Source organism: Aulonocara stuartgranti (genome assembly GCF_965226115.1).
Source record: "Aulonocara stuartgranti genome assembly, chromosome: 22".
Taxonomy (NCBI): Eukaryota; Metazoa; Chordata; class Actinopteri; order Cichliformes; family Cichlidae; genus Aulonocara; species Aulonocara stuartgranti.
In genome coordinates, this window is record NC_138957.1 from 31,537,294 (window position 1) to 31,559,933 (window position 22,640).

Consider the following 22,640-nt stretch of genomic DNA (forward strand, 5'->3'; position numbering starts at 1 on the left):
AATGATAAGAATATAAGTCAATGCGCGTTTTTCCCCCAAACAGTTGCCTTTTGCACCTCCGGGCCACCGTACGATGTTTATTTTAAACAATGTAGCTAAAAAAAATTGATTATAACAATTATATATATATTTAATTAATCCTACTTGAAAAAGAAAGCGATTCGTATATACTAAAATTATACGACTTTTTTTTTTAATTGTTTCGTTTGATCATAAGTCAGTTAGAATTTGGCCTTTAGCACTGGAGACAAGTATTCAAACAGGGTATATCCCGCCCAAGCAGAAAACTCCGAAAGACAAAACACGCATACACACGTACGGGGCGGGGTTCGGGCTATCTCGGCCAATCACGGCAAGACGCTCACCAAGGTAGTTCAATTCAAATTTAAACGGTCGAGGACGGAGATCCCGCGGACACGGAAATTGTTTATAAGGTAATTGTTTCATATATTACAGTGAAGTGTGTGTTTTAATCTGCAGTTTGTGTTGCGGAACTCGACTTAAACCGTAAGAGCAAAGTTTTGTAATTTAATGTAGAAGTTCCTTTTCGTACTAAGGGTATCTGCCGTCAACGTTAGCGATCATACGAACGGGTTTAGTGTCGGTGATGTCTTTATGTAATTTAATCGAAGCTGATTTAAAAATTAGCGTGTCCCAGTAAGATTTTCTATCTTGGTTTAACTCGATAATTACGCAAGTTAAGTTTTTTTTAATGTAAATGCTAAAAACTGTGGACACAGTGGCTTTGTTTAGGCTCACATCATACTCGGTAAGTTACTAAAGTCGGACCTCTGTTATAGGGGTCTATTAAAAGTTTATCTGAGTTGAGTTAACGCTAAATCGTGTGATTTTCACTGTAAACGTAAATATTACGTTTTCGTGTGATTGATTTTCATTATTAGCAGGCACTTTTATATGAGTGTTATGTCCAAGCAGGTGTGGATCACCGTGCAACACCCTAGTTTGTCTCCATTGTATTGGTTACTAGTACACCCAAGTCTCATCGGAGACGCCAACGTTATTTTAACAGCTACTTAATAAAACCTGGCTTTACCACGTTGTTACTGTCTGGTCAAAATAAATGTGGCACATGATATGCAAGTGACTGTTGTTGTTCTTGGTGTGCTTAATGGTAAATACAACTGCAACTCGGGTAACACGAAGAAGAACTTAAAGAAGTCCAGACGCTTTTCTTTGCAAGCTCCTTTGACGAAGGATTACTACTACAGAGGACAGAGTGTTAAAATGTCGAGTGGGTTTTAAACGCAAAATGATTTATTGAGTGGCAGTACAGCTTTGAAGTGAGGAAAACATTTCTTTTGGTTTTATTATTAGGAAAAAACAAAAGTGCAACTTAAATATCATGACAGGGTTTAAAAAAATGTGTGAAAAGGCAGATTTCTGCCATTACTATATACAGATCTGCCTTGCATACAGCTGTAGTCAACCACTAAAGGCCCAATTTAAGAATAATGGTTTATATACTCAATCTGTGGCTGTTCATGATGATGAAACAAGTTTTTTTTTTTTTTTTTCTTTGTATCTGTTTTAACAATAATTCACCTCTTAGCCCACAACAGAGCATGTCCCGCCTGCCAGTAATGTCAAGTAAGAGGGTACTCGCGGAGAATGCCCAGGACTTGGCACCTGCACAGGTTTGTGTAAACCCTTCTGTTTACCTTTTTACTGCTACTGTCTGACTTTTAGATTACTGTTAAGTATTTGTGAGTTTAATTTTTGCTGGAGGTGAGTCATCCTCACATGCACATGCAGGTATCTTAGAAGGCTAGTAAACCACAGCTGAAAACCTGCGCAAGACTCAGGTTTGTTCTCACTGTATGCTAATGGTGTCTTTTGTTTTGCAGAAGAGACTCCGTAAGGATGCAGATCCGGTTAAACCAGCGGCTACGGTCATTGGTACCAAGCGACCTGCTCTCGCAGCAACCCGAGCACCTATCTGTAAGTAACGTCTCAATCCTGAGTGTTGAAATCTTTTTGTTTTACTCCAAACTACATTGGTTTATGTCGGAGAACTACTTTATCTCAGTAAAGCACTTCATTAAAAGGCTGTCCCCAAACTAAACCAGTCAAAAACTAAAACTGCATTAACTTTATTTAAAAAAATCATTGAGTAAAACACGTTTTCACATTGTATATTGTGCTTCTGTCCTCTTATCATTTTGATAAAAATGTCCTTCTTTGTTTCACTCTCTCCAACACAGCTAGGCCTCTTAGAGCTGTAGGAGCTGCCACTGTAGCTGCGGCTCCGTCTAGAGGTAAGAAATGCTAAATATGTGGCAGGACTTTAGACACTGTGGTCACAAACCTTCATCTGGAGCAGTGATTAAGCAGTTTTAAAGTTTAATTAAATTTGTTCATGGACAATGTCATATCTTGTACGTAGTTTGGTCCCAGATGAACATGTGATCATTTAATGCATCTATTTACTGTTTAGGTGTCATTAAGCAGTCTGTAGCTTCAACTACATCAAAGGGAGGCAACATGAAACAACCCGTTGCATCCACCGGCACAAAAACAGGTGAGAAATGAATTCTGCTCATTTCTTTTCTTCTGACAACTAAACGTTTATATTTTGGGGCTTTGATTTGTTAATAACCCTCCATAAATTTTAAATGCTTTTGAAAATGTTTCAAAGTGTGAAAAAAGTGACCCAGTACATTGAAATAAGCCACGATTCTGAGTGAGTTTGTGCAAACACGACCATAAGCATGAAGCACCTAAATGGAAGTTGAAGTTTAAAGGTTGCTTCTGTAGAATAGTTTTTCTTAACAGACCGGAAAAAAACAAATTGAAAATGTTGCGTTTGTGTACAGGTGGAACACAAAAACGAAACCCTTGGGATCTGAAGGGCAAGGTCAGCGACATGGAGGATAAGGTCCGTACCTACCAAATAAAAGTTAAGACTCTGAATCAGCAAAATGGGGTTCTCCAAGACTCTGTGTCCCAGAGCCACAGAAAAATTGTGGAAGTGGAGAAGGAGCTTCAGATACAGAGGAGCCAGAATGGGTATGAGGACTATTTCATTTGGAAAATAAACGTTCAGTTAGGAATTTTACTCCTGAAATTGTCGTGTTAACCATTGACAACTTGACTTTGCTTTTATCTTCTGGGATTTTTAGGGAGTATGAGATGAAGCTGCAGGTGTTGGCTGGAGTCCAGGATGAGCTGGAGAAAGTCTTGAGTGACAAGAACTTTCTTCAGAAGGAGCTCACCAACGTGGAGGGGAAATACAGAGTGATGGAGACTCTCCGAGACAGCCAAGAGACGGAGCTGCAGACTCTGAAGGTAAAAGATTGACTGAACAGCAGCTGAGAATGGCCGTGCTTGTTTATTATCACTAGATAAACGTACAGATGGGCTGACCTGCCAAACCTTAATATCATTTGTTCTTTCTGCTCCAGATGAAGCTCTCTGTGCAGGAGTCGACTCTGGCCCGTGTGCAGGTAAACCTCAGAGACTTCGAGGAGGAGGTTCGGTCTCTGAAAGAAACTGTGGCCCAGCAGAAGGATGAACTTTACGCTGGAGAGATGGAGCGCAGACGGCTCCACAACACCATACAAGAGCTCAAGGCAAGTTTGCCTCTGTTACCAATAAAAGTGCCTCTTCATGTGCACAAAATGTGAATGTTTTCTCTGTTCTTTGGTTGTTTTTGGTGTGTGCTGGTCACATTTGTCCAATCATCCTTCGGATTTTGCTGCAACCAATAAAATATTAAGTTTCAGTCTCACTCTTGTATCTCTTGCAGGGTAATATCAGAGTGTTCTGCAGAGTGCGTCCTCTGGTAGGTGGAGGCCTTCCCAAACATGTACAACTCGCCACAAGCGACAATAAAGCGATAACGCTGGCTAAAACCGAGGAGGTAAGAATGAGGACCGCTTAACGCATGTTTAAAGAAACTGTTGGCTGCAGAGAATTTGAGTTCTGTGTGAGTTAACACGTGTAATTCAGTGTCAGCGTAGATGAACCCTAACCCAAAGAGGAAGCACAAACAACCAACTGAACTGAGTTTTTGTGCTTTTCAGTCTCACACGGGCAAAACTGCTGACACTCAGAAGAATTACAACTTCAGCTTCGACCGTGTGTTTGGTCCTCGGGCCTCCCAGCAGGAGGTGAATATCACATTTTACAGTATATCAAAGAATAAACTGTTTTTCATTTTGCGGTCCCCGCCTGTGCGTGGAGGAAATGTATAAATTTGTCTTTATCTTCAGGTCTTTGAGGAGATCTCACTGCTGGTGCAGTCAGCACTGGACGGCTACAATGTCTGCTGCTTTGCCTACGGTCAGACCGGCAGCGGGAAGACGTACACCATGGAGGGGGACGAGGTTGACGAGACCAGAGGTGTCATTCCCAGAGCTGTGCAACAGATCTTTAAAGCTGCAGGAAAACTGGGAGAACAAGGCTGGGAGGTTGGTTTGGTTTGTGTTTGAATGTCTGAAGAGAAGGTCAGTGGTAGCAGCTTTACACGGTGGTAGAGCAGCAGCTTTTAAACTGCAGACTATCTGAAAGACTTGAGTAGTTAGTGTTATAGGTTGTTCATCTAAGACCAGACTGCTTTTCTACCACAGTCGGCCATATTTCCTTAAGCACCAAAGATGATTTTGAGCATACAGATGAGTGGAGCTTTTATGATTAATCTGCCGCACTGTTAATGTTGTGCTTTTCTTTTTATCCACAAAAGTCTCACATTAGTGTTAAATTGCTTCTGCTCCTCAGCGTCAGAGGGCTTTCACACTGCAGTCTGCTGTGTGCCCTCGCGGTGCGTTTATGAGGGAATGTGCTCATTTTAGTTTTTATTTCAGTTCACGTTCACAGCGAGCTTTGTTGAAATTTACAATGAGACCCTGAGGGACCTTCTGTACACCGGCAAGTCCAGCAAGAGACCGGAGCATGAGATCCGCAAGACAACCAGCAACGAAGTGACAATCACTAATCTCACTTATGAGCGGGTCTCCAATGAGGATCAGGTACAGCAGACAGACATCTGTAGCTCAGAACAAAATTAATTTCAAATCGGCTGACAAATTGTTACCAAACTTTTATCAGTGCTCTATGTGTTTTAAAACGTCCCCTCGTCCTCTCAGGTTCTCGGTCTCATTGCTTTGGCCAATCAGAATCGCTCCACTGCCCAGACAGCCCAGAATGACCGCTCGTCTCGCTCCCACTCAGTCTTCCAGCTGGATATTGAGGGAGTCAATGCCGGCAGGGATGTCAAGTGCAAATGTGAGTATAATCCCACTGGAAGTACCAGCATCAGGAATGTGGTTTCTTCTTTTTGGATCTATAATATTGAGTCTGGTTAGTTATTGTTACTGTAACCAGTGCAAAATCTGCTCCGATGTAGCCACTCTGTGCCTGGTGGACTTGGCTGGCAGTGAGCGAATGGTGAAGAGCCAGTCTCAGGGTGACCGTTTCAAAGAGATGACCGCCATCAACGGCTCGCTGTCCAACCTGGGCATCGTTATCGCCGCTCTGGCCAACAAGGTCTGCAGCTGCAGTTTCTGTAGTCTTAGATGTCACACCTGCTTTCTTTACGTTTACAGTATTAATGATTTTTTTGGCCTTTGTGTTTCAGGAGAGTTACGTTCCCTACAGGAACTCGAAGCTCACCTACCTCCTGCAGGGATGTTTGGGGGGGAACAGCAAAACGTGAGTTTGTTGACATCACAAATCTTTATAATGACGATACATAAAACTGAAGGAATTTATCCCCAATAAATATTTAACAGAGTTTGATCCCATCACTTCAGATTGTGACTGTTTATTCTTTGGCGCTAATTTTGGATGTCTTTATCTGCAGCTTGATGTTTGTTAACATCGCCCCGGAGCCCGACAGCTTTGGGGAAACTCTAAACTCATTGAGGTTTGCCAGCAAGGTCAGTGCAGTCTTGTTTCCAGTGTTCATTGGACAGAGTACATTAATGATGTCCTTACATTAGCTGTTTATGGTAAACCAAAGCCATACTCCATATCCATTTTAATACCTTGGTGTGTAATTAGGGCTGCTCAATTAATCGAATTTTAATCACGATTACGATCTGGGCTTTCAACGATCATTAAAAATGACTGAGCCGATTATTAGCCCCTCCCTAATTTATCCGCGACACCTTAAAGGCCGTTCCGTGAAAATATTGTCGGGCATAAACCGGTCCGTGGCGCAAAAAAGGTTGGAGACCGCTGATTAAGAGGACCCGAGGGAAGCTCGGAAAGCTAAGCAGAAGTTATTTGGAGAGTGACTGCCGTTGGTTGAAAAGAGAGTTTAAAAAAAAAAAAAAAAAAACTTCAGTGGTGTTGCACACTATTTTATATTATTTTTTTAAAGTCATTGTTAACCCTTTAAAGCCGGTCAGAGCTGCATGCTCCGTTTTGCGTAACTATTGTTAAATCCCTGTAGAACCTGAACCGTGTAAGCTAGCGCAATAATTTGTTTTGCATATGAAACCGGAGGAGTTGTACTTACATCTGATGCCATCAGCTTGTCCTCGGTCACGGTTTCGTTCCACATATAGCTTTGCAAAAATTGCATAAAAAGCGCTTGCAGGAACAAAAACATAATATTCCAGAAACACGCTTTGCCGTTCCTATCAGCTGTTCGTAACACTTCCCACAGTGAAATGATGCACATGCTGTTTTCTTTGCAAATCTGCATCATAGGATTGTTTTTTGTTTTTCCTGCAGTATATAAAAATTGCTGTATCTCCAAAATAAAACTATGAAGACACTCAAAATAAATGTCCTGTTGTTGTAAACTATTTTTTGCAACTTTATTGTATTTAAAGTTTTGAGGGATAAGCCTCTTAAATTTCTCCAAGTAGAAATATATGTAAACAAAACAAAAGCGATTTTCAATTTTTTTTTGTAGTTTATTGCACTTTTTTGCAATTTATGTAATTACTATGCACTTAATGCATACATATTATTAAAATATGGGCTATAACAGTTGTATTGATGTATAGCAACTTGAAATGCTCCCACAAATGGCACTACAGCATGTAAAAAAAATAAAATAATATAAGCTCTGGTGGACTTGGTTCTATAGTAGGTCTTAAAGGGTTAAATAAATATCGTCAAATAATCGTGATCTCAATTTCAGTGAAAATAATCGTGATTATCATTTTTGCCATAATCGAGCAGCCCTATGTGTAATTCATATTCACGTTTTGTCTGAAGAGTAGGGATGTTCCTGGCGTCTTATTTACTAGTCGACTAATCGAGGGGGAAATAATTAGACTAACCAACTAAAGTAAAACTAAGGAACATTCAGATATTGAGTTAATTTTCAGAACTGATTAATAGAAACTGTCAAACTAGACGCAGATGTATCTTATCCATTTATCACATTCTGTTAAATACAAATGAAAATGCGTTACTACAAAAGATGTTCTATTAAAATATGACAATCATTTGAGAATCTAAAAGTACGACTGAGTGTGGCGCGAATGATTCAGGCTGCTGAAAATTAATGACAACCTTTTCAATAGAAGCAGAAATTTAGTAACAAAGTAATACATTATACAGCCGCTTTCTAGTCAGGTTGTGGGGGCAGCAGGAAGGACCACTCCTGACCACAGCTGATAGATGTAAACTGGCTAGCATGACCAAGGATGCTGGGGCCTCCTCCTGGTAGGACGTGCCCAGCTGGAACACCTTGCCCAGGTGGCTGTCACCTTTTGATGTGAAGTAGTGACTCTACTCTGAGCCCCTCTCCCATTGACTTAACTGCTCTCCTAAAGGAGAGGTTTTCCACCTTTGAGAAAACTAATTTCCTCTGTGTGTATCTGCGATCTCAGTGTTAACAAGAAGATCAGGGTAGATTAATAGATTTATGGTGTTTCTCAACAACAGTGCGCCATCTGGTGGCAGATCGCTGCCTAACATTTAGAACACAATGTACCAGCATTGGGCATCAATTAAAATTTTAACAATTAGATTGAACGACTGGTAAGTCTGATACAGACTAGTGACAATTAGTCGACTAGTCACATAAATCCCTGATAGAGCCCACAGAAGTGGCCTACACCATGTGCGTGGCTTGCTTTGCAGTTTAACCACAAACACTCGTCTGCAGTGGAATTTCTTTGAGCTAATCGATTCATTTATTTCATTTTTTCTTCTAATTAATGTGGAAAATGGTGGCAAAAGTGGATGAAATGAGTGATTCCTAGAGTTACATGCCAGTTTACAGCATAGGGATTAGGTTTACAGTATAAATACCACTGAAGTGTACAAGGATTTGAAGTTTCACTGTAACTTTAACATTTTTGACAATTTTGTTTTGTTTTCTCCCCCGCAGGTGAACGACTGCGTCATAGGGACAGCGACTGCAAACAAAAAGTAGAAATTTTTTTTTTTAAATTCCTGAGTTTTCTACTTTTTAGGTTCATCTCAGGTTCAAAATGTCATTTCTTCTAATTAGTACTTCAAACAACTTGTCTGAATCTAATATGCTTCAAACCTTCCATATATCTGTACTTGTGTGTAGTAATGCTAGCTTCACCACAAAAGGAGTTGCCGTGCATTTCAATAAAAAGAAAAAAGGAAAAAAAAAATTTTTTTTTCACTCCAGATTTAACACATTTAAGAGTTTTAAGTGGGCTGGTTTTTTTGTTTTTTTGTTTTTTTGTTTGTTTTTTTTTTTTCTCCTCTTTCAGCTGTTTTAGCATGAAGTGAGCGGTAAACTCAGACATTAGTCAGTTTCTAATGTAACTCTTGTGTTTACCTGCTGTTGGAAGTGAATGACAGTAACATTGAGTGTTTTCACCAATGTTAGATTATGTTTGTGTATATACTGTATATAATGGCTATTTTACAAGTCTACATCACTTACTGATTTTTAGTTTTCTTTTACCCATTTCCTTGGATGCCATATCATTAGTATGTATTAATTAAATGTTTATTTAACATGTATGCTATGACATCTACTTTACAAATAAAACCAAATTTAAAGGCTGTTGCATTTTATTGCCTTTTTTCTTTCCTTTTCTTAAAGTTATGAAGGCATCTTGGATGCCATTTCAGTGAGTGTGGGGGAAATGCCCCACACTATTTTCTATCACTGCTTTGAATGCAGACTGGTCTTAATGTTGATCTTTGTAATCTTCAGTATTAATATTTGTAAATGTTAACTATGAGGATTTTTTTTTAATGATGTATAACGTTTGTAATGATTATATGAAGTTATATATGATTAATCATCCATTTATTAGATAGGTGAGCTATTTATACATTTTAAATATTAAATTATCAATTTTAAATCATGATCTAATTCGTGTCCTGGTCCATACTGTGAAGGCACGACAGAAGTATATGTAAGGGCTAAGGTTTCCTCGGTGTCCAGTACAAAATGTAAATTTGAACTTCATATTCTTATTCTTTCAAATGAACCTTAATGTTTTTAAAGTTTCTTCTGTGTTGTATTTAAATAGTTAAAGTTTAAACCCAGCCTGCAGTCAGATATAGTTGTTTGTTTGTAACACGGTAGTTTTCAGCAGGAGTGATGTATGAGCAGCATGTTTGAGTGTTTTCAGGCTTTTTTTTTTTAGTTTATTTTGTGTCGGCCAAAGTCTGGCTCGTCTGTCTGGGTCGCTCTTAAAGGCGACGTGTGGCTGTCTGCTGCTGCGGAGATCAGCTGCGAGGAGCTTTTTCTCAAAAATGCTCCCCAAACTTCAGGGCCTGGATGAACCGGCAGGACCCGCCGCCCTCCGCTCGGTCAGAGGCCGGACTGTAACGGGCTCAGGTGTCAACTGAAAACGGTGAGTTTAACGTCGGCGGCGGCCCGACGGGGCTAGCTAGCAGGCTAACGTCACATCTGTGCGGCTGTGATTGGAGACCGGAGCTCTGACGGTTTTCCAGATGCCGCCGTTTGTCCGTCTGAACGGAGAACACCGCCACCGGGGAAAAAACATCTGCACCGCGAGCACAGCTGCATTTCCAACCAGCAGCTTCGCTTTTGTAGCGGTAAAGTTAAAGTGTGCAGTCCAGCTGTTGATTTTTTTCTCCCCATAAAGTCTGCCGGTTATGTCCGGCGTGGACTGTGCGGGTTTCTGATGATTAATTAATGAGTTTAATGAAGGAGGCTCTGCACAGATGTGCTGCTCCAGTTTAATGTGAAGTTCAGAATGACACCGATGATGTCAGCTGTCATAACTACAGTAAATATTTGATGTGCTGCATAAACTGAGCAGCTGATTATAACTGGGCGTTTAGGTTTGTTATTGAACTCTAGTATTTATTTTTATTTCACTTTTTGATTTTTTTGTGTGTTTTTAACTTGTTCTGGTTTTGGTTTTAATCGTGTTTATGTTACTGAGCTGTTCTGGTTGCAGTTCTTCTGTCAGAGGTTGTGTTGATGGTTTTTGGCTGCTGTAACTTTTGGGATTAATAAAGTTTAGTTTGTGTGTGATGTGCAGCCTGTCAGTGATGTCAGGCTCACAGACAGGCGGATAAAATCAGGCTGTCACTGTCCTCTAACTGAGGCTATCTGCTTCCTTAATGACGGGACAGATTTCCAGTGTTTCTGAGGTAAAATTCAAATCCTTTCAGAGCATTAACATCTCTAATGAAGTCAGTTTCTCTGCCTCTGTCATCATCAATGAGTTCAACATGATTATATATATAAACTTAAACTATTTTAACTGAAACATATAGCTTTGAGTTTTCAGGTAACATTATTTTTTTCCATTTAATTTATTTAAATGTAATTAATTTTGGAATGAAAAGGTCAGATTAAAGGAAAATATTACTTCTGATGCTCAAAGAAAGTGCGTCACCGTTAAATTTATAGTAATTATTTAAATAACCTCCCTACATATCATTACATCAGAAAAGACTGACAGGTGTAGGTGATGATGTAAGACTGCACCAGCGTTACTCTGAGCTGTATAAGCACCATCAGTGAGTCTGCAGTCATTCCTTAAATTTTCCATAAATATGTTTACCAAAACTTTTATAAAGGTTACAAGTTTTATCACATGTTACTTAGTTTACCTTAATTACTGATAAATATCTTCAAGTTTACATTTATATTGCCTACAGTCACATTCCTCTGTGATGCACTTTGTTTGAAATCCAGCATAGTTGAGTTTAAAGCCCTTCACCTCTAAAATTATCATAAATTTAATCAGAGATTCGGCGATTAGCTGATTAGCTGATTGACAGAAATTACATCAGTAACAATTATTTAATCATTAATTTTGTGTAATTTTAAAGAGACAGCTAAAATTATGTTTCCACTCTGAGGATTTTCAGCTTTTCTGTAATTTTTTTGTAATTATTTGAAGTTTCAATCTCTTCTCTTTATATATTTATTAAAATGAAAGAAACTAAATTAAAAAAAAAAAAGATTTGTTTAAATGGAAAATAACTGTTGATTGTTTCAGCACAGCTGCAAACGTTTTATAGAAAGATCTGAACCCTCTGCCGTGAGCGAGGTGGAGATTTGTTGCAGGGCTGTTGTCCCGCTCTAGTTCCAACAACCCAGTAACCCAATAAACTGCAAACTGCGGTCACGGTTGTTTTCATAAATAAAACAGCCGTTTTTCTTAACATGATATTTTATTTGATACCTAATTACCTGAGAGGTGCAGTCATGTGACCCATTCAAAGAGCTTCCTCCATACTTGAATAGATTCACTGTTCATGTAATTTAAAGCCTCAGATTTAAAGCCACAACCTGCCAGTCAGCAGTAACAAACCAGGAAGGACTGCCATGAATCTAAAGTCAGAGTTTAACCTCCGGCTGTGGGAGTCATGAAGGTTTTTCTTCCTCACAGATGCAGTCTGTGCCCATGGAGGTGGGAAGCAGCAGCGGCAGCGGCTCAGTGGTTCAGGTTTGCTTCCCCGGCGCTCAGACCTCGGTGCTGGACAGCCTGAACCGGCAGAGAGAGGACGGCAGCCTCTGCGACCTCTCCATCCATGTCCAGGGACAAGTGTTCAAGGCCCACCGCTGCGTCCTGGCTGCGTCCTCGCCTTACTTCCACGACCAGGTGGATGAACACACTGACTCTCACTCAGCCTTGGATCTTTATTAGCGTCAGACAAGAATAGCTGTCGCAGTTTGTGCCTGAGCAAAACTTTAGAACATTAGATTGCCTATAGAAAGACAGACAGGTGACAGGATTAGTTGGTCTTACAGATATTTTCAGTCGGTTGTGTAATCAGCAGCTTGTTTGCATTTTCTCCCAGTTTCTGCTAACACAAGATCTGTGTCTTTGACACGCCGGAGACATAAAATGTGAATCTGGGTTTGAAGCCATCTGCCGCTTCTTATTTCTACCTCAGAAAAACAGAATAAACGAGGCGAGACAGAATAGATGTGAACAGTCACGCAGGTTAATTTTAAGGGAGCTCAGAGTTAGAAGATAATAAAGACCTACTGTGTGACAGCAGCCTCACACAAACACGTTACTTGTGCTTTTTTATGCTGTAATAATTGGTTTTCGAGAGAGCCTCAGTCATCTGCCAAATATCTGCTTAGTGAAACTGGTGGGAGGTTTCATCAGACCCCTGTTACCTGTCTGAGGGGCTGGCAGACAGATTTACTGCCTGTGTACACCAGAAAATCACTTGGAGCTGGACTCTGACCATGTGGGTAATGTTGCAGTGTGATGAGGGAGAGGAGGAGGAGGCAGGAGGGATCGTTACAAAATGAAAAAGCTTCATTACTGTGATGTTGTGATCTCCATCCGCCTCCAGGTACTACTGAAGAACATGTCCACGGTCTCCATCCCGGCAGTGATGGACCCGCTGGCGTTTGAGAGCGTGCTGAGCTGCGCCTACACGGGTCAGCTCCAGATGCTCCGCGATGACATCGTCAACTACCTCACAGTGGGCAGCGTCCTGCAGATGTGGCACATTGTGGACAAATGCACGGAGCTACTGAAGGAGGGCCGAGCCGCGGCGGCAGGAGGGAGCGGCGGAGGTGGAGGAGGTGGGGCTGTGCAGGATGGAATAAGTGGAGCTGGAGGATCAGCCAACTCTGGCTGTAGCAGCAGCAATGGTGACGGTGGAGCAGGTGGTGGTAATGGAGCTGCTGGTGCTGGAAGTGTTGGTCAAGTCCAGGTTGTTGAGTCTAACGAGCCCCCGCGAGCCTCCCAGCCTCCCAGCCGCCCGTCGGTGAGCGAGAGCCAATCACCCAGCAGCACCAACTACTTCAGCCCCAGGGATGGGAGCAGCTTTGGGGGAGGTGGCGCGGCTGCAACGGGAGCTTCTGGAGATGGAGGCGGGGCTAACAACACCCCCAGCTACTGCACTCCATCAGGAGGCGAAGAAGCCTTCCTTATTGAGGAGGAAGAGGAAGCCGAGGAGGAAGAGGAGGAGGTGCTGTACCATCAAAGGAAACGAGGAAGCACAGGAGGAGGAGGCAGCGGGAGGAGGAAGAAGATGAGCTCAGTGTCAGAGCAGGAGGTCGGGGTCAGCGACAGCTTTGGGGTTTCATCCTATCAGGTGAGGTCTGAGCAACCTGAAGATAGTCGACCTTTAATTTGTATGAAGAGCTTTTATTTTGAAAGAAAAGTTGAACTTTAATAATCGAGTTAGTGTTTACAGTTTGTTTGTTTGTATCCTGTGTTTTCTGTACATAATGTGAAATATCTCAATAAAAGGACGGAGAGGACTCTGCGTTGCCGCTGCAGAAGCGTCCCACCTACAGCCAGCCCAGCATCATGCCTCGCAAGCAGTGGGTGGTGGTGAAAACCGAACGGAGAGAGGATGACGACCTGATCGTGGTCTCCGGGGAGGAAGGAGGAGAAGACGAGGAGGATGAGGATGAGAGGGAGATGGAGCTGGCACGAGAGCGGGAAAGGAGCAACTTCAACATCTCAAACGTCAGGAGCCTTTCAGGCGAGCTCGGGGGCAGAGCGGAGAACGATATGGAGTCACAGGTGAGCTGGAACTGTAGTGTAATCAGATTACAGCTTTAATTATCCTGACAGTAGCTGAGGGGCGGTTTGCTTTGTAGAAATAATGACGCAGACCTGTTGTAAGCTGGTGCTGTGGTGGTTTTGCATATGACCAGTAGAGGGCGCTAAAACGTCACACAAAGAATTTCTAACTTAGAAATTTCTATCTTTAGTTGAAATAAGTTACAGCAACCAGAATGTGTAAAAAACCTAATTTTTACCTGAAAACTTTCTTGATTTGTGCATCTGCTCTACAAATAAACTTGATTGACAGATATTTTTATATAATCTTAACCTCTAATACGTTTCCCTGTGTGTAGGTCGACTACTGCCAGTCTTCAGAGGACTACCTCAAGTTTGAAGGAAGTCTCATGGACCAAACTTTAGCGCAACACCTTCACGACGGCGCTGCAGGTCAGAACCAGAACGCTAACCGGGCGGTTTCGGCGCTGCTGGGTCAGGTTCAGTCTGCAGCCTCGGCCCGGGCTCAGCTCTTCCCACTGGACATGCAGGGAAACCAGATCCTGCTGTACAGCCAGGCCTCCGGACTCCCGCTGGATGCTAGCGCGCCGCCTCTGGGGATGGCAGGCGGTATGATCGGAGGGTCGTCCTTCAAAGGTCCCAGTATGGAGCATGGTGCGGTCCACCTGTCGGTGCAGGGTGGTTTGGGGGTGGATGGCGCAGAGAGCGGAGGAATCGGAGGCGGAGGCGGCAACAGTGGCGGCGGCTCTGGGGGTTCAGGGAAAGTGTTCATGTGTCACTGCGGGAAGACGTTCACCCACAAGAGCATGAGGGACCGCCACATTAACATGCACCTGGACCTGCGGCCCTTCCACTGCCCCGTCTGCGCCAAGAAGTTCAAGATGAAGCATCACCTCACCGAGCACATGAAGACCCACACGGGCCTGAAGCCGTACGACTGCCTCGGCTGCGGCAAGAAGTTCATGTGGCGCGACAGCTTCATGAGGCACCGCTCGCACTGTGAGAGGCGCAGCGGGCTGGGAGAGAGCGGCGAAGGTGGAAGCGGCAGCGACGGAGGGAGGAGAGGTGGAGGAGGAGGCGAGGATGGTCCAGATCTGATTTCCTCCCCTCACCTCCTCCTGTCTGCAGGTGAGGGTGGGCAGGGAGGCGTCCTGGGAGGTGGCGCGAGGGGAGGAACGTCAGTGTTGTCCCCGCAGCACGGCGGCCTCTCAGCCGCAGGAAGTGGCGGCGGTAACAGCAGCATGAGTAACAGCAGCAGTGCCGCTCTGAGCAACAACATGGCCGCTGCTGCAGGGGCGCTCCTCGGGGCGATCTCCCAGAGCCAGGGTCAGGGATCTGTGATGTTTGGCGGTCTGGGGTTGGGTCGGGGTGCGTGTGAGGAAGACGTGTGCGAGGTCAGTGCCAATGAAAGTAGCGTGACTTAAACCAAAATGTGTGTCGAATCCAACGGGCGCCTCTTTCCAAGCAAACAGCTGCTGGTTCCTGCTGCTGCTCTGAAAAGAAGAAGAAGCTCAGTGAGAAACTCTGAAACTCTTTTAACTGCTGACAGGTTTCAAACAGAGGTCGAGTAAAAAACAGGCGAGGCTCCCGTTGGACGCGCACAACCTGAAGGACCTCCAGGGAAACGAGACTTTGACTTCCACTCATCTGCTGTGGTGTTTCTGAGACAAACGTGTGAAACTTGTTGTTGTCCGCAGTTCACAATACTCTGAATCGTGGCCTGGTAGAAGCGGACCTTCTGTCTCTGAGTATTTGTTTAAAACGCCTGAGACGATTAGTTTATTCTGAGTGAAGAATATGCGCGTGCGTCCGGAGGAAACCAAAAACTAAAAGACAGCGCTTCTCTAACCGTTACCTTCTGTGGGGACATTATAGTCTCAGTAGAGTAGAAAAATGGCTGTTCTGAATTGCTGTGACTTTCTGCAATATTGTTTTGTGATATATTTGCTACGATTGGAGTAAAAAACATAAATCTGCAAAAACAAATTGAACCTGAAAAAAATATGTGTTTTTTTAAAGCTCCGGGGTTCATGAAACTCTCAGCTGACTTAATCAGACGCTAAACGTTTGTTTGAACCAAGAAAAATGCAGATTTGTGTTTTTTCAAACTTTCCTCACAGCAGCAGCAGCCCTGCAGTCTTTCCTGCCTCAGACCCACAAAACAGACCAAACTCAGCACTGCCATGTTGTTTCAGATGATGCTGCTGGCACCAGTTTGAAGCCCAGCCTGAGGATTCAGCTCCGAGAAAACAAAGAGCCACGTGTAGCATATAGACTGTATGTAGAAGATGGACACAGCCACCATGACATGTTCTAGCTACTCCAACTACTGACTATGGAACACACCATACATGAGGAAACCGTATATATAAATAGGCACAGATTTCTGCTAGTTAGACTCATAACAGACTAATAATTGAAGATACGATAAATTATTTAATTCTCTGATGCTTCCATTAAAAATGCTTCACAAACAGTTCACTCAGATGATGTGAGGCCTGTAAGCTACAGTCAGTACCGTCAGTTTAGGGAGACACATCGAACTTTGGGACTGTAAAATCTAATGAAGGGAGTTATATGGAGTACAACTGATATGAAGGGGGAAATATTAATAGAGGGCAAGATAACTTTGTACCAGGCTTCAAACAGCTGGGAGGAGGCCTCGGGGCAGAACCAGATGAGCTTGAGGAGGTGACTGAACTCAGCTTAGACCCAGGTAGGCAGCAAAAAATGGGTGGATGGCCTTGACATGTTTATTCCATCTCTGAAATAACCTGCATTTCATGCCCGGGCTTTTCCGTTTGGTATAAATGATAATAAACAATAAACTGTGCTCTTGCATAGTTTGCAGATCACTGGGCTCAGGGTGTAAAACACCTGCTGGCCTCAAACTGAAGCTCAGCAAACATCAGCAAATACACTACAAAATAAAAGCTTTGAAACATCCAGCACAAACCACAGTTACACCATTAAAGTTTAAGTCTGTAGCAACAAAATGCAAACTGGACTTTAAGCCTGTGTTGGATTTACACGTGGTTCTTTATTTTAGCTGAAGCTTCAGTCGCGCCGTCACAAAGGGAAGCCCGTTGATCTCAGTCATGCATGAAGGGAGGAATATTTCGTTAGGCTGCTCATTTATTGACGTGTACAGCTCGAGCCTGACTGAAGTGACTTTCGAACATGTTCGCGTGTAGAAGTTCAAAAGTCGAAGCTAAATTTATTTCAGCTCTACACAAACACAAACACTACCTGTAACTGATCACTTCCCCTCTGGAGCTTTTATAGCTGGAGGCGACTAACTTACTGTTTTGCTGCTGCTTTCACTTTATTACTTTGTTGTTTGCAGAGTTTTGGGGCTTTGAGGAGTATAAAATATTCTTATTGCTGTAAATATATAGAAATATACGTCATCTACTCATCAGGCCAGGAGCGACGTTTAGATGCAGATGTTGTTTGATCTGATTTTTCAGAGGACAAAGTCTGTGAGAGTTTCTCTACCCTCCTACCCTGCAGCCATCTGTTCAGTAATGTTTAGTTCACTGAGGTCTTATCTAAGCTACACAGTGTACCTCCTCTGAGTGTCTCACAGCACATTTAGATAAAGTTATGGAGGCGGGTAAAGACTGAACCTCATCTTCAGCAGCTGTTCTGCACACTGAGAGTCAAATATCCTTAATTCTGTTTGTTATGAAGAGAGATTTCTGTCTTTAATTATATTTTTATTATTATCATCACACTTTTTCTGCCTTTTTTAAATTTCTTTAAAAGTTCTTTAAGGAAAGTGTGTTCCAGAAGTTTGTAAACGAAGGTTTTAGTAGACTGCGTTATACCAGTGCATCTCAAAAAATTAGAATATTATTAAAAAGTTTATTTTTTCATAATTCAAATGGGGAAAATCTTCACATATTCTGTATTCATTACATGTAATGTTTCATGCCTGTATGGAAGCATATTACCAGGAATGATGTCATCTGTCATCTACACAGCCGTCAGCTTCCATCTGATGAAGAGCTTCATGGCGATGTCAGTTTTCTTTTCGAGCAGCCCCGAGTGATTTGTTGACCACGTTGTTCTCTGATTGGTCCTCGAGCTCACCTGACTTTAGCGTTAATGGAGAATCATCAAGAGAAAGATGAGAAACACACGAGCTGAAGAGCGCCAGCAAAGCAGCCTGGACTTTAATAATAATCATCACAGTTTGAAAACACGCTTCCAATATTTCACTTTATGTGTAATGAATATGAACATGGAATATATGAAAATTTGATAGTCGTGATATTCAAATGTTCTGAGATGCACAATTATAAAACATAATTTAATAATTTTTGTTTTTGGGAGTAGACGATTAGATTTTGGAGCTTCATTCTAAAAATGTTGCACATTGATGAGGGAACAATGACATCATTGCTGTACTGCTTAACCCTTAAAGTTAACAGGCTACCATAAAAACATAATAATATTAGTTGTTATTGAGCTCATAGGGAGGAAGCTGATCTATATATACTTACTTTACATCTTTGGTGGGTCTCTATATGTAGAAGAACCTAATAGTATTTAAAACATAATGTAGAGGTCTGCAGTGAGTCGTGCTTTCATTTTAATTTTCGGATATTTTCCTCAGTGTGGTTTTTAAATGTTACTAACTGGTTTGATGCAATTATTAAAAAAATAATTATTTGATTAATTATTACTGCTGAGAACACAGACAGGTGTATTAAACCACAGGTGAGCAGTTCTTCAGCCTGAATCCCATTTACCCTCGAAGATTTTACCTTTTTCTGACCACTATTATAAAAAGAACGGAATCTTTATGGCTTACCTCCCCAAATAAAGTTAATGTTGAGTCAGTGCGCCATCTTGTGGTACGAATCGGTATTGCACTGAAGAACAGCCCAGTCTGCAGGATGAGTATGCAGATGTTTTAGGCCCAGATGTTTTGAAGCTTTTTATTCACATTCTGTTGATCGTTTAGTTTATTTTGAAAGGTTTTCAGGTCTGTGCTAGAGTGAAGATAAAAGAGAAAATTACAGTGATAAATACAAAATGAGTGCAATTAAAGAGAAACGTTTTCCACGACGGGAGGTGTGTTATTATGTTTATCAATAAGTCAGTCTTTTCTGAGTGACTTTCCTTTCAAAGAGCTGTGCCGCCCTCTGGTCATACAGGTGTTACTGTTACACACATCTGCAGCAGTGTGATAGTTGTGTGTGTTTATGAAAATCAGACGTGCAGCACAGAGCAGTTATTGGTGACCTCATGAATATTTAGCCTTTAGAGATGTTTTCCAGCTCAAAGAGATTCAGAGTGAATGTTTTACCTTCTGTGAAGGCTCAGCTTAGATGTTTTATACGCAGGTTTGGAGCTCAGACTCGGTGCAGACTGTTGGCTTTTGTACAGTGACCTTTGACCTCCAGAGTTTCCTGTATGACTCAGATTTGGTTGTTTGGGTTTGATCCTGTTTGTTTTTGTCAACTGCTGAACGGCTGCAGAGAAAACTCAGCGACTGTGTGAGAGACGTCTAAATATGATGATTTCATGCTTAAATGTGGAGATTAATGCATTTGAACACTTTACACACGATGGTCATGTGACCAAAACAAGTAGTTCATTTGTTTGTTTATTCATCCAGTTTTATGTTCACAGAAACTAAACCTGTTTAAACCTGTTTGTACTGACGGTAATTTTTACTTCGGGAGTCGTTGATGTTGGATTATGTTCAGGACGTCAGAGTTAATGTTTCCATGTGGTGTAAACTGATACAGGAAGGTCAAATATGGGTGTGTATCTGATAAAGTATGTGTTAAATAAGAGATGTGTTTTAACAAAAGGTAAAGCTGCTTTGAAAATAATTCATAATGTGACAAAGAAGAAGATAAAACCTGAAGAACATGTTTTCTGCATGGACGTGTTTGTTCCTGAAAGCTGCTCAGACCGCTCTGATAATTTGAGCTTCTTTTGTCACCTGAACATCTTTAAATGCAGATTTGTTTCCTCTGAAAACAAAACAGGTTCCAGACCAAAGATGGTTCACAGTATTTATCAGCTTCGACCCTCCGGTGCGTGACGGGTCTGAGCAGATCTCGATGCCTTTACTGCCTGGGTTGAAATGATGAGTGTAGATGTTATTATTCTGTTTCCTGCAGCTTTCACCGTTAAACTGTACTGAAACTAAAAACCATCAGTCTCCATCACATGAAAAAAAGGAGCTCAAAATATTTTTACTGAGAGAAAAGAAACGATGGAAGAATCTCAGAGTTGCTGCTGAAAACCCGACTTTAGTATTTTTGTTATTTTCATACATGAAACTTCCTTGGTGTCCTCTGACTGACCAGCTGATTGTTGAACAGTGATAACAGAAAATGACGTGTAAATCCTGAGTGGCACTAATAATGTATTAAACTACAGTACATCAGTATTGTCCTCCAACATGTAACGAAATGATGGATTAATAAATTATTTGGTGAAAACAACCTTTGTTTGACGACCGGATCATTTTACTCCTCTTTGATGACTTTCATCAGGCTGCATGTAAACAGACGTGCTGCATCACCACCAACCTTTCTAAGTCGTTTTCTTTTCTGCTGTTATGGAACATTTAAAGCTGCATTAATTGATTTCAAACACGAGTGAGTCATCTAATAATTATATTAATTTTGTCATTATTGTCTGTACAGTGTGCGTTACACTGGTGCAGTGTCTCCTCACAGGAAGACAGCCATCTTTGCTCATTCACGTGACCACACGTCCCTCTTTGTTTAACATGATGTTTTAATTACATTTAATTCTGGTATTCATGATCTTATTTAGAAAAAAGCTGCTACTAGTGTGTGTCTTTTTTATTGTTCATTTAACGACATTTTTGTGGCTCTCAAAGCACCTTGGTCACAACATCTTCATCAGTCTGTTTTTATTTTGTATTTTTGTCTGGAAATCTCCTCTCATACATTTAAGAATCCTTCCTTTGGTTTCTTTAAAGCCACCAACTTTATTATGTTTATTGGAGATTATAAGAGAAGTCGTGCCTGAGTTTACACGTGAGCAGGAGATATTGGTATTATTATTATTATTGCTGTTTGGGTTTGTTTTATTGCAACAAAAGGAAGAGGGAAAATAGATTGTGGTTGTTTATACAAATTTCAATATCTGTCGATATTCAAGGACGGATTTTGATGTTTCAAGATATGAAACCTAAAAATGTCTAAGAACAAGGAGCAAGTGTTGAAATGTCTGCTCTTAAAGGCAGCTGTATTTCAGGGTTTCAGGTTTCTTTTTTTTCTTGTCTCGTTACCACAGTGACTCTACATCTGATCTGTTTTCATGCTGTGTCATGTGTACTTACATGTAGCAATGATGATTGTTGCGATTATTCCACTACAGGCGGATAATATAAAAATTGTGTCATGCACAAAGAGGAAGTGTACAAAGTGGAATTTCCACAGTGTTTTTTCTTCCTCTATGTTTCTTGTGAACTCTCTGCTGCGTGCTGATAAGACATTTGCTAAATGGACGACCTCAGGCAGGCTTAAACCACAGGCTGCACTTCCTCTTCCCCGGGTGGCTCAGCTACAAACCAAGAGGCTTTTCAGCAGATACAAACAATCCTGTGGCAGAATAAACTGTAACCAATTACAGTGTTTTATACATATGCAGGCATGTAGGTGCTGTGAGCTGCTCAGAAGAACGCAGAAATTTATCAGCGAGCAGTTTAATCATCTGAAGAATCCAAAGTAATCCAGACTCTTTATTTCACTAAAGCTTTGGCCTGACAGTAGCAGTCAGAGGCACACGCGCCACGCTCCTCCTTTATAATGATGCAGTATTCAACAACAGCACACCACAACATGTCTAATCATTTTGTTTTCATGACTCCATCAGTGCTGCAACCTGGCACCTGTAACACAAGCCGAGCCTGTTTCAACAATAAAGCAGAGCCATCCTATCGCCTCACTGAAGGAGTCAGAGGTTTGTCTTTGTCCTCTCATTTGTCACCTAGTTATATATTTAAAGAAATTCAATGAGGTAAAACAAAAGAAAACACAATATTAATCAGTTGTGAAAATAATGTGATGCAAGGTTTCTTTGCTGCATATCTTAAATTCCCCTCATAACTGTCACGGTTCTGAGTCATTTTGACCGAGCTTTTTGTGTTTCTTATGCTTTGGTGTTTTTCTAGATTAGGATTTATGTTCTGATTCTTGAGTTGTGCTGGTTTGATTTTTTTGTTACGGGTTGTATTTTCTGTCAAGTCTGTCGCTCTCTGTCAAGTCTACATCGTTGTAGATTGTTTCCTGTTTTACTTTGAAGGTTCATGTCTGATGTCAGTGTGTTCAGTTTTACTTCCCCCCTGTCTCGATAGCCCTAATTTCACCCAGCTGTGTCTCCCTCCTGTTTCCCATTCTCTGATTACTCCCTGTGTATACAAGCCCTGTGTTTTCCTTTGTTCTCTGTTGTGTCGTGCCTTCTACATGCTGTGTGTTTTGTCTCCTGTTCCTGTTTAGTTTCTCTGTTCTAATTCAGTCTGTAGTATCGATGTTCTGAGTTTTGTTTTGGTGAGTTTGAGGTATCGAAGGTTTTTTCCAGCAGTAAAAGCTGCATTTTGAGGTTGAATCCCATCTCCAAGAGTCCTGCATTTTGGGTCCACCACTCCTGCCTGCCTGCCACACAGCTGTAAACAGTTGTAAAGTGTAAACAATCCTTTAATGTTTAACACATCAGTGTTTAATGTTAATATTAATGAAT

At 41.6% G+C, this 22,640-nt stretch overlaps 2 protein-coding genes across 4 annotated transcripts; both read left to right on the plus strand.

Moving 5' to 3' along the window:
* Positions 1–314: 314 nt before the first annotated feature.
* kifc1 (kinesin family member C1) lies at positions 315–8,977 on the plus strand. Of its 2 annotated transcripts, none has more exons than XM_082521332.1 (17): positions 315–434; positions 1,571–1,655; positions 1,866–1,959; positions 2,223–2,276; positions 2,456–2,539; positions 2,835–3,027; positions 3,141–3,306; positions 3,423–3,590; positions 3,767–3,880; positions 4,044–4,130; positions 4,233–4,430; positions 4,824–4,988; positions 5,106–5,244; positions 5,366–5,505; positions 5,597–5,670; positions 5,822–5,897; positions 8,315–8,977. In XM_082521332.1, the coding sequence occupies exons 2-17, from the start codon at positions 1,584–1,586 to the stop codon at positions 8,357–8,359; spliced, it is 1,869 nt and encodes a 622-aa protein (XP_082377458.1). In that variant the 5' UTR covers positions 315–434; positions 1,571–1,583; the 3' UTR covers positions 8,360–8,977. The 2 variants fall into 2 exon arrangements, with proteins under 2 accessions (XP_082377458.1, XP_082377459.1); XM_082521333.1 differs by lacking the exon at positions 315–434 and adding an exon at positions 452–507.
* Positions 8,978–9,364: 387 nt separating this feature from the next.
* zbtb22b (zinc finger and BTB domain containing 22b) lies at positions 9,365–20,371 on the plus strand. 2 transcript variants are annotated; one of them, XM_082521444.1, is made up of 6 exons: positions 9,365–9,773; positions 11,793–12,005; positions 12,715–13,464; positions 13,623–13,901; positions 14,240–15,029; positions 16,097–20,371. In XM_082521444.1, the coding sequence occupies exons 2-6, from the start codon at positions 11,793–11,795 to the stop codon at positions 16,216–16,218; spliced, it is 2,154 nt and encodes a 717-aa protein (XP_082377570.1). In that variant the 5' UTR covers positions 9,365–9,773; the 3' UTR covers positions 16,219–20,371. The 2 variants fall into 2 exon arrangements, with proteins under 2 accessions (XP_082377570.1, XP_082377569.1); XM_082521443.1 differs by having other exon boundaries at positions 9,366–9,773; positions 14,240–16,197.
* The last annotated feature ends 2,269 nt before the right edge of the window (positions 20,372–22,640 follow it).

Coding starts and splice junctions, on each gene's coding strand:
- kifc1 (XM_082521332.1), top strand. CDS start 1,584: ATGTCCCGCCTGCCAGTAATGTCAAGTAAGAGGGTACTCGCGGAGAAT. Junction 4,131..4,232: donor CTCGGGCCTCCCAGCAGGAG/GTGAATATCACA, acceptor CTTTATCTTCAG/GTCTTTGAGGAGATCTCACT. Junction 5,245..5,365: donor CAGGGATGTCAAGTGCAAAT/GTGAGTATAATC, acceptor GCTCCGATGTAG/CCACTCTGTGCCTGGTGGAC.
- zbtb22b (XM_082521443.1), top strand. CDS start 11,793: ATGCAGTCTGTGCCCATGGAGGTGGGAAGCAGCAGCGGCAGCGGCTCA. Junction 12,006..12,714: donor CGCCTTACTTCCACGACCAG/GTGGATGAACAC, acceptor ATCCGCCTCCAG/GTACTACTGAAGAACATGTC. Junction 13,465..13,622: donor TTGGGGTTTCATCCTATCAG/GTGAGGTCTGAG, acceptor TCTCAATAAAAG/GACGGAGAGGACTCTGCGTT.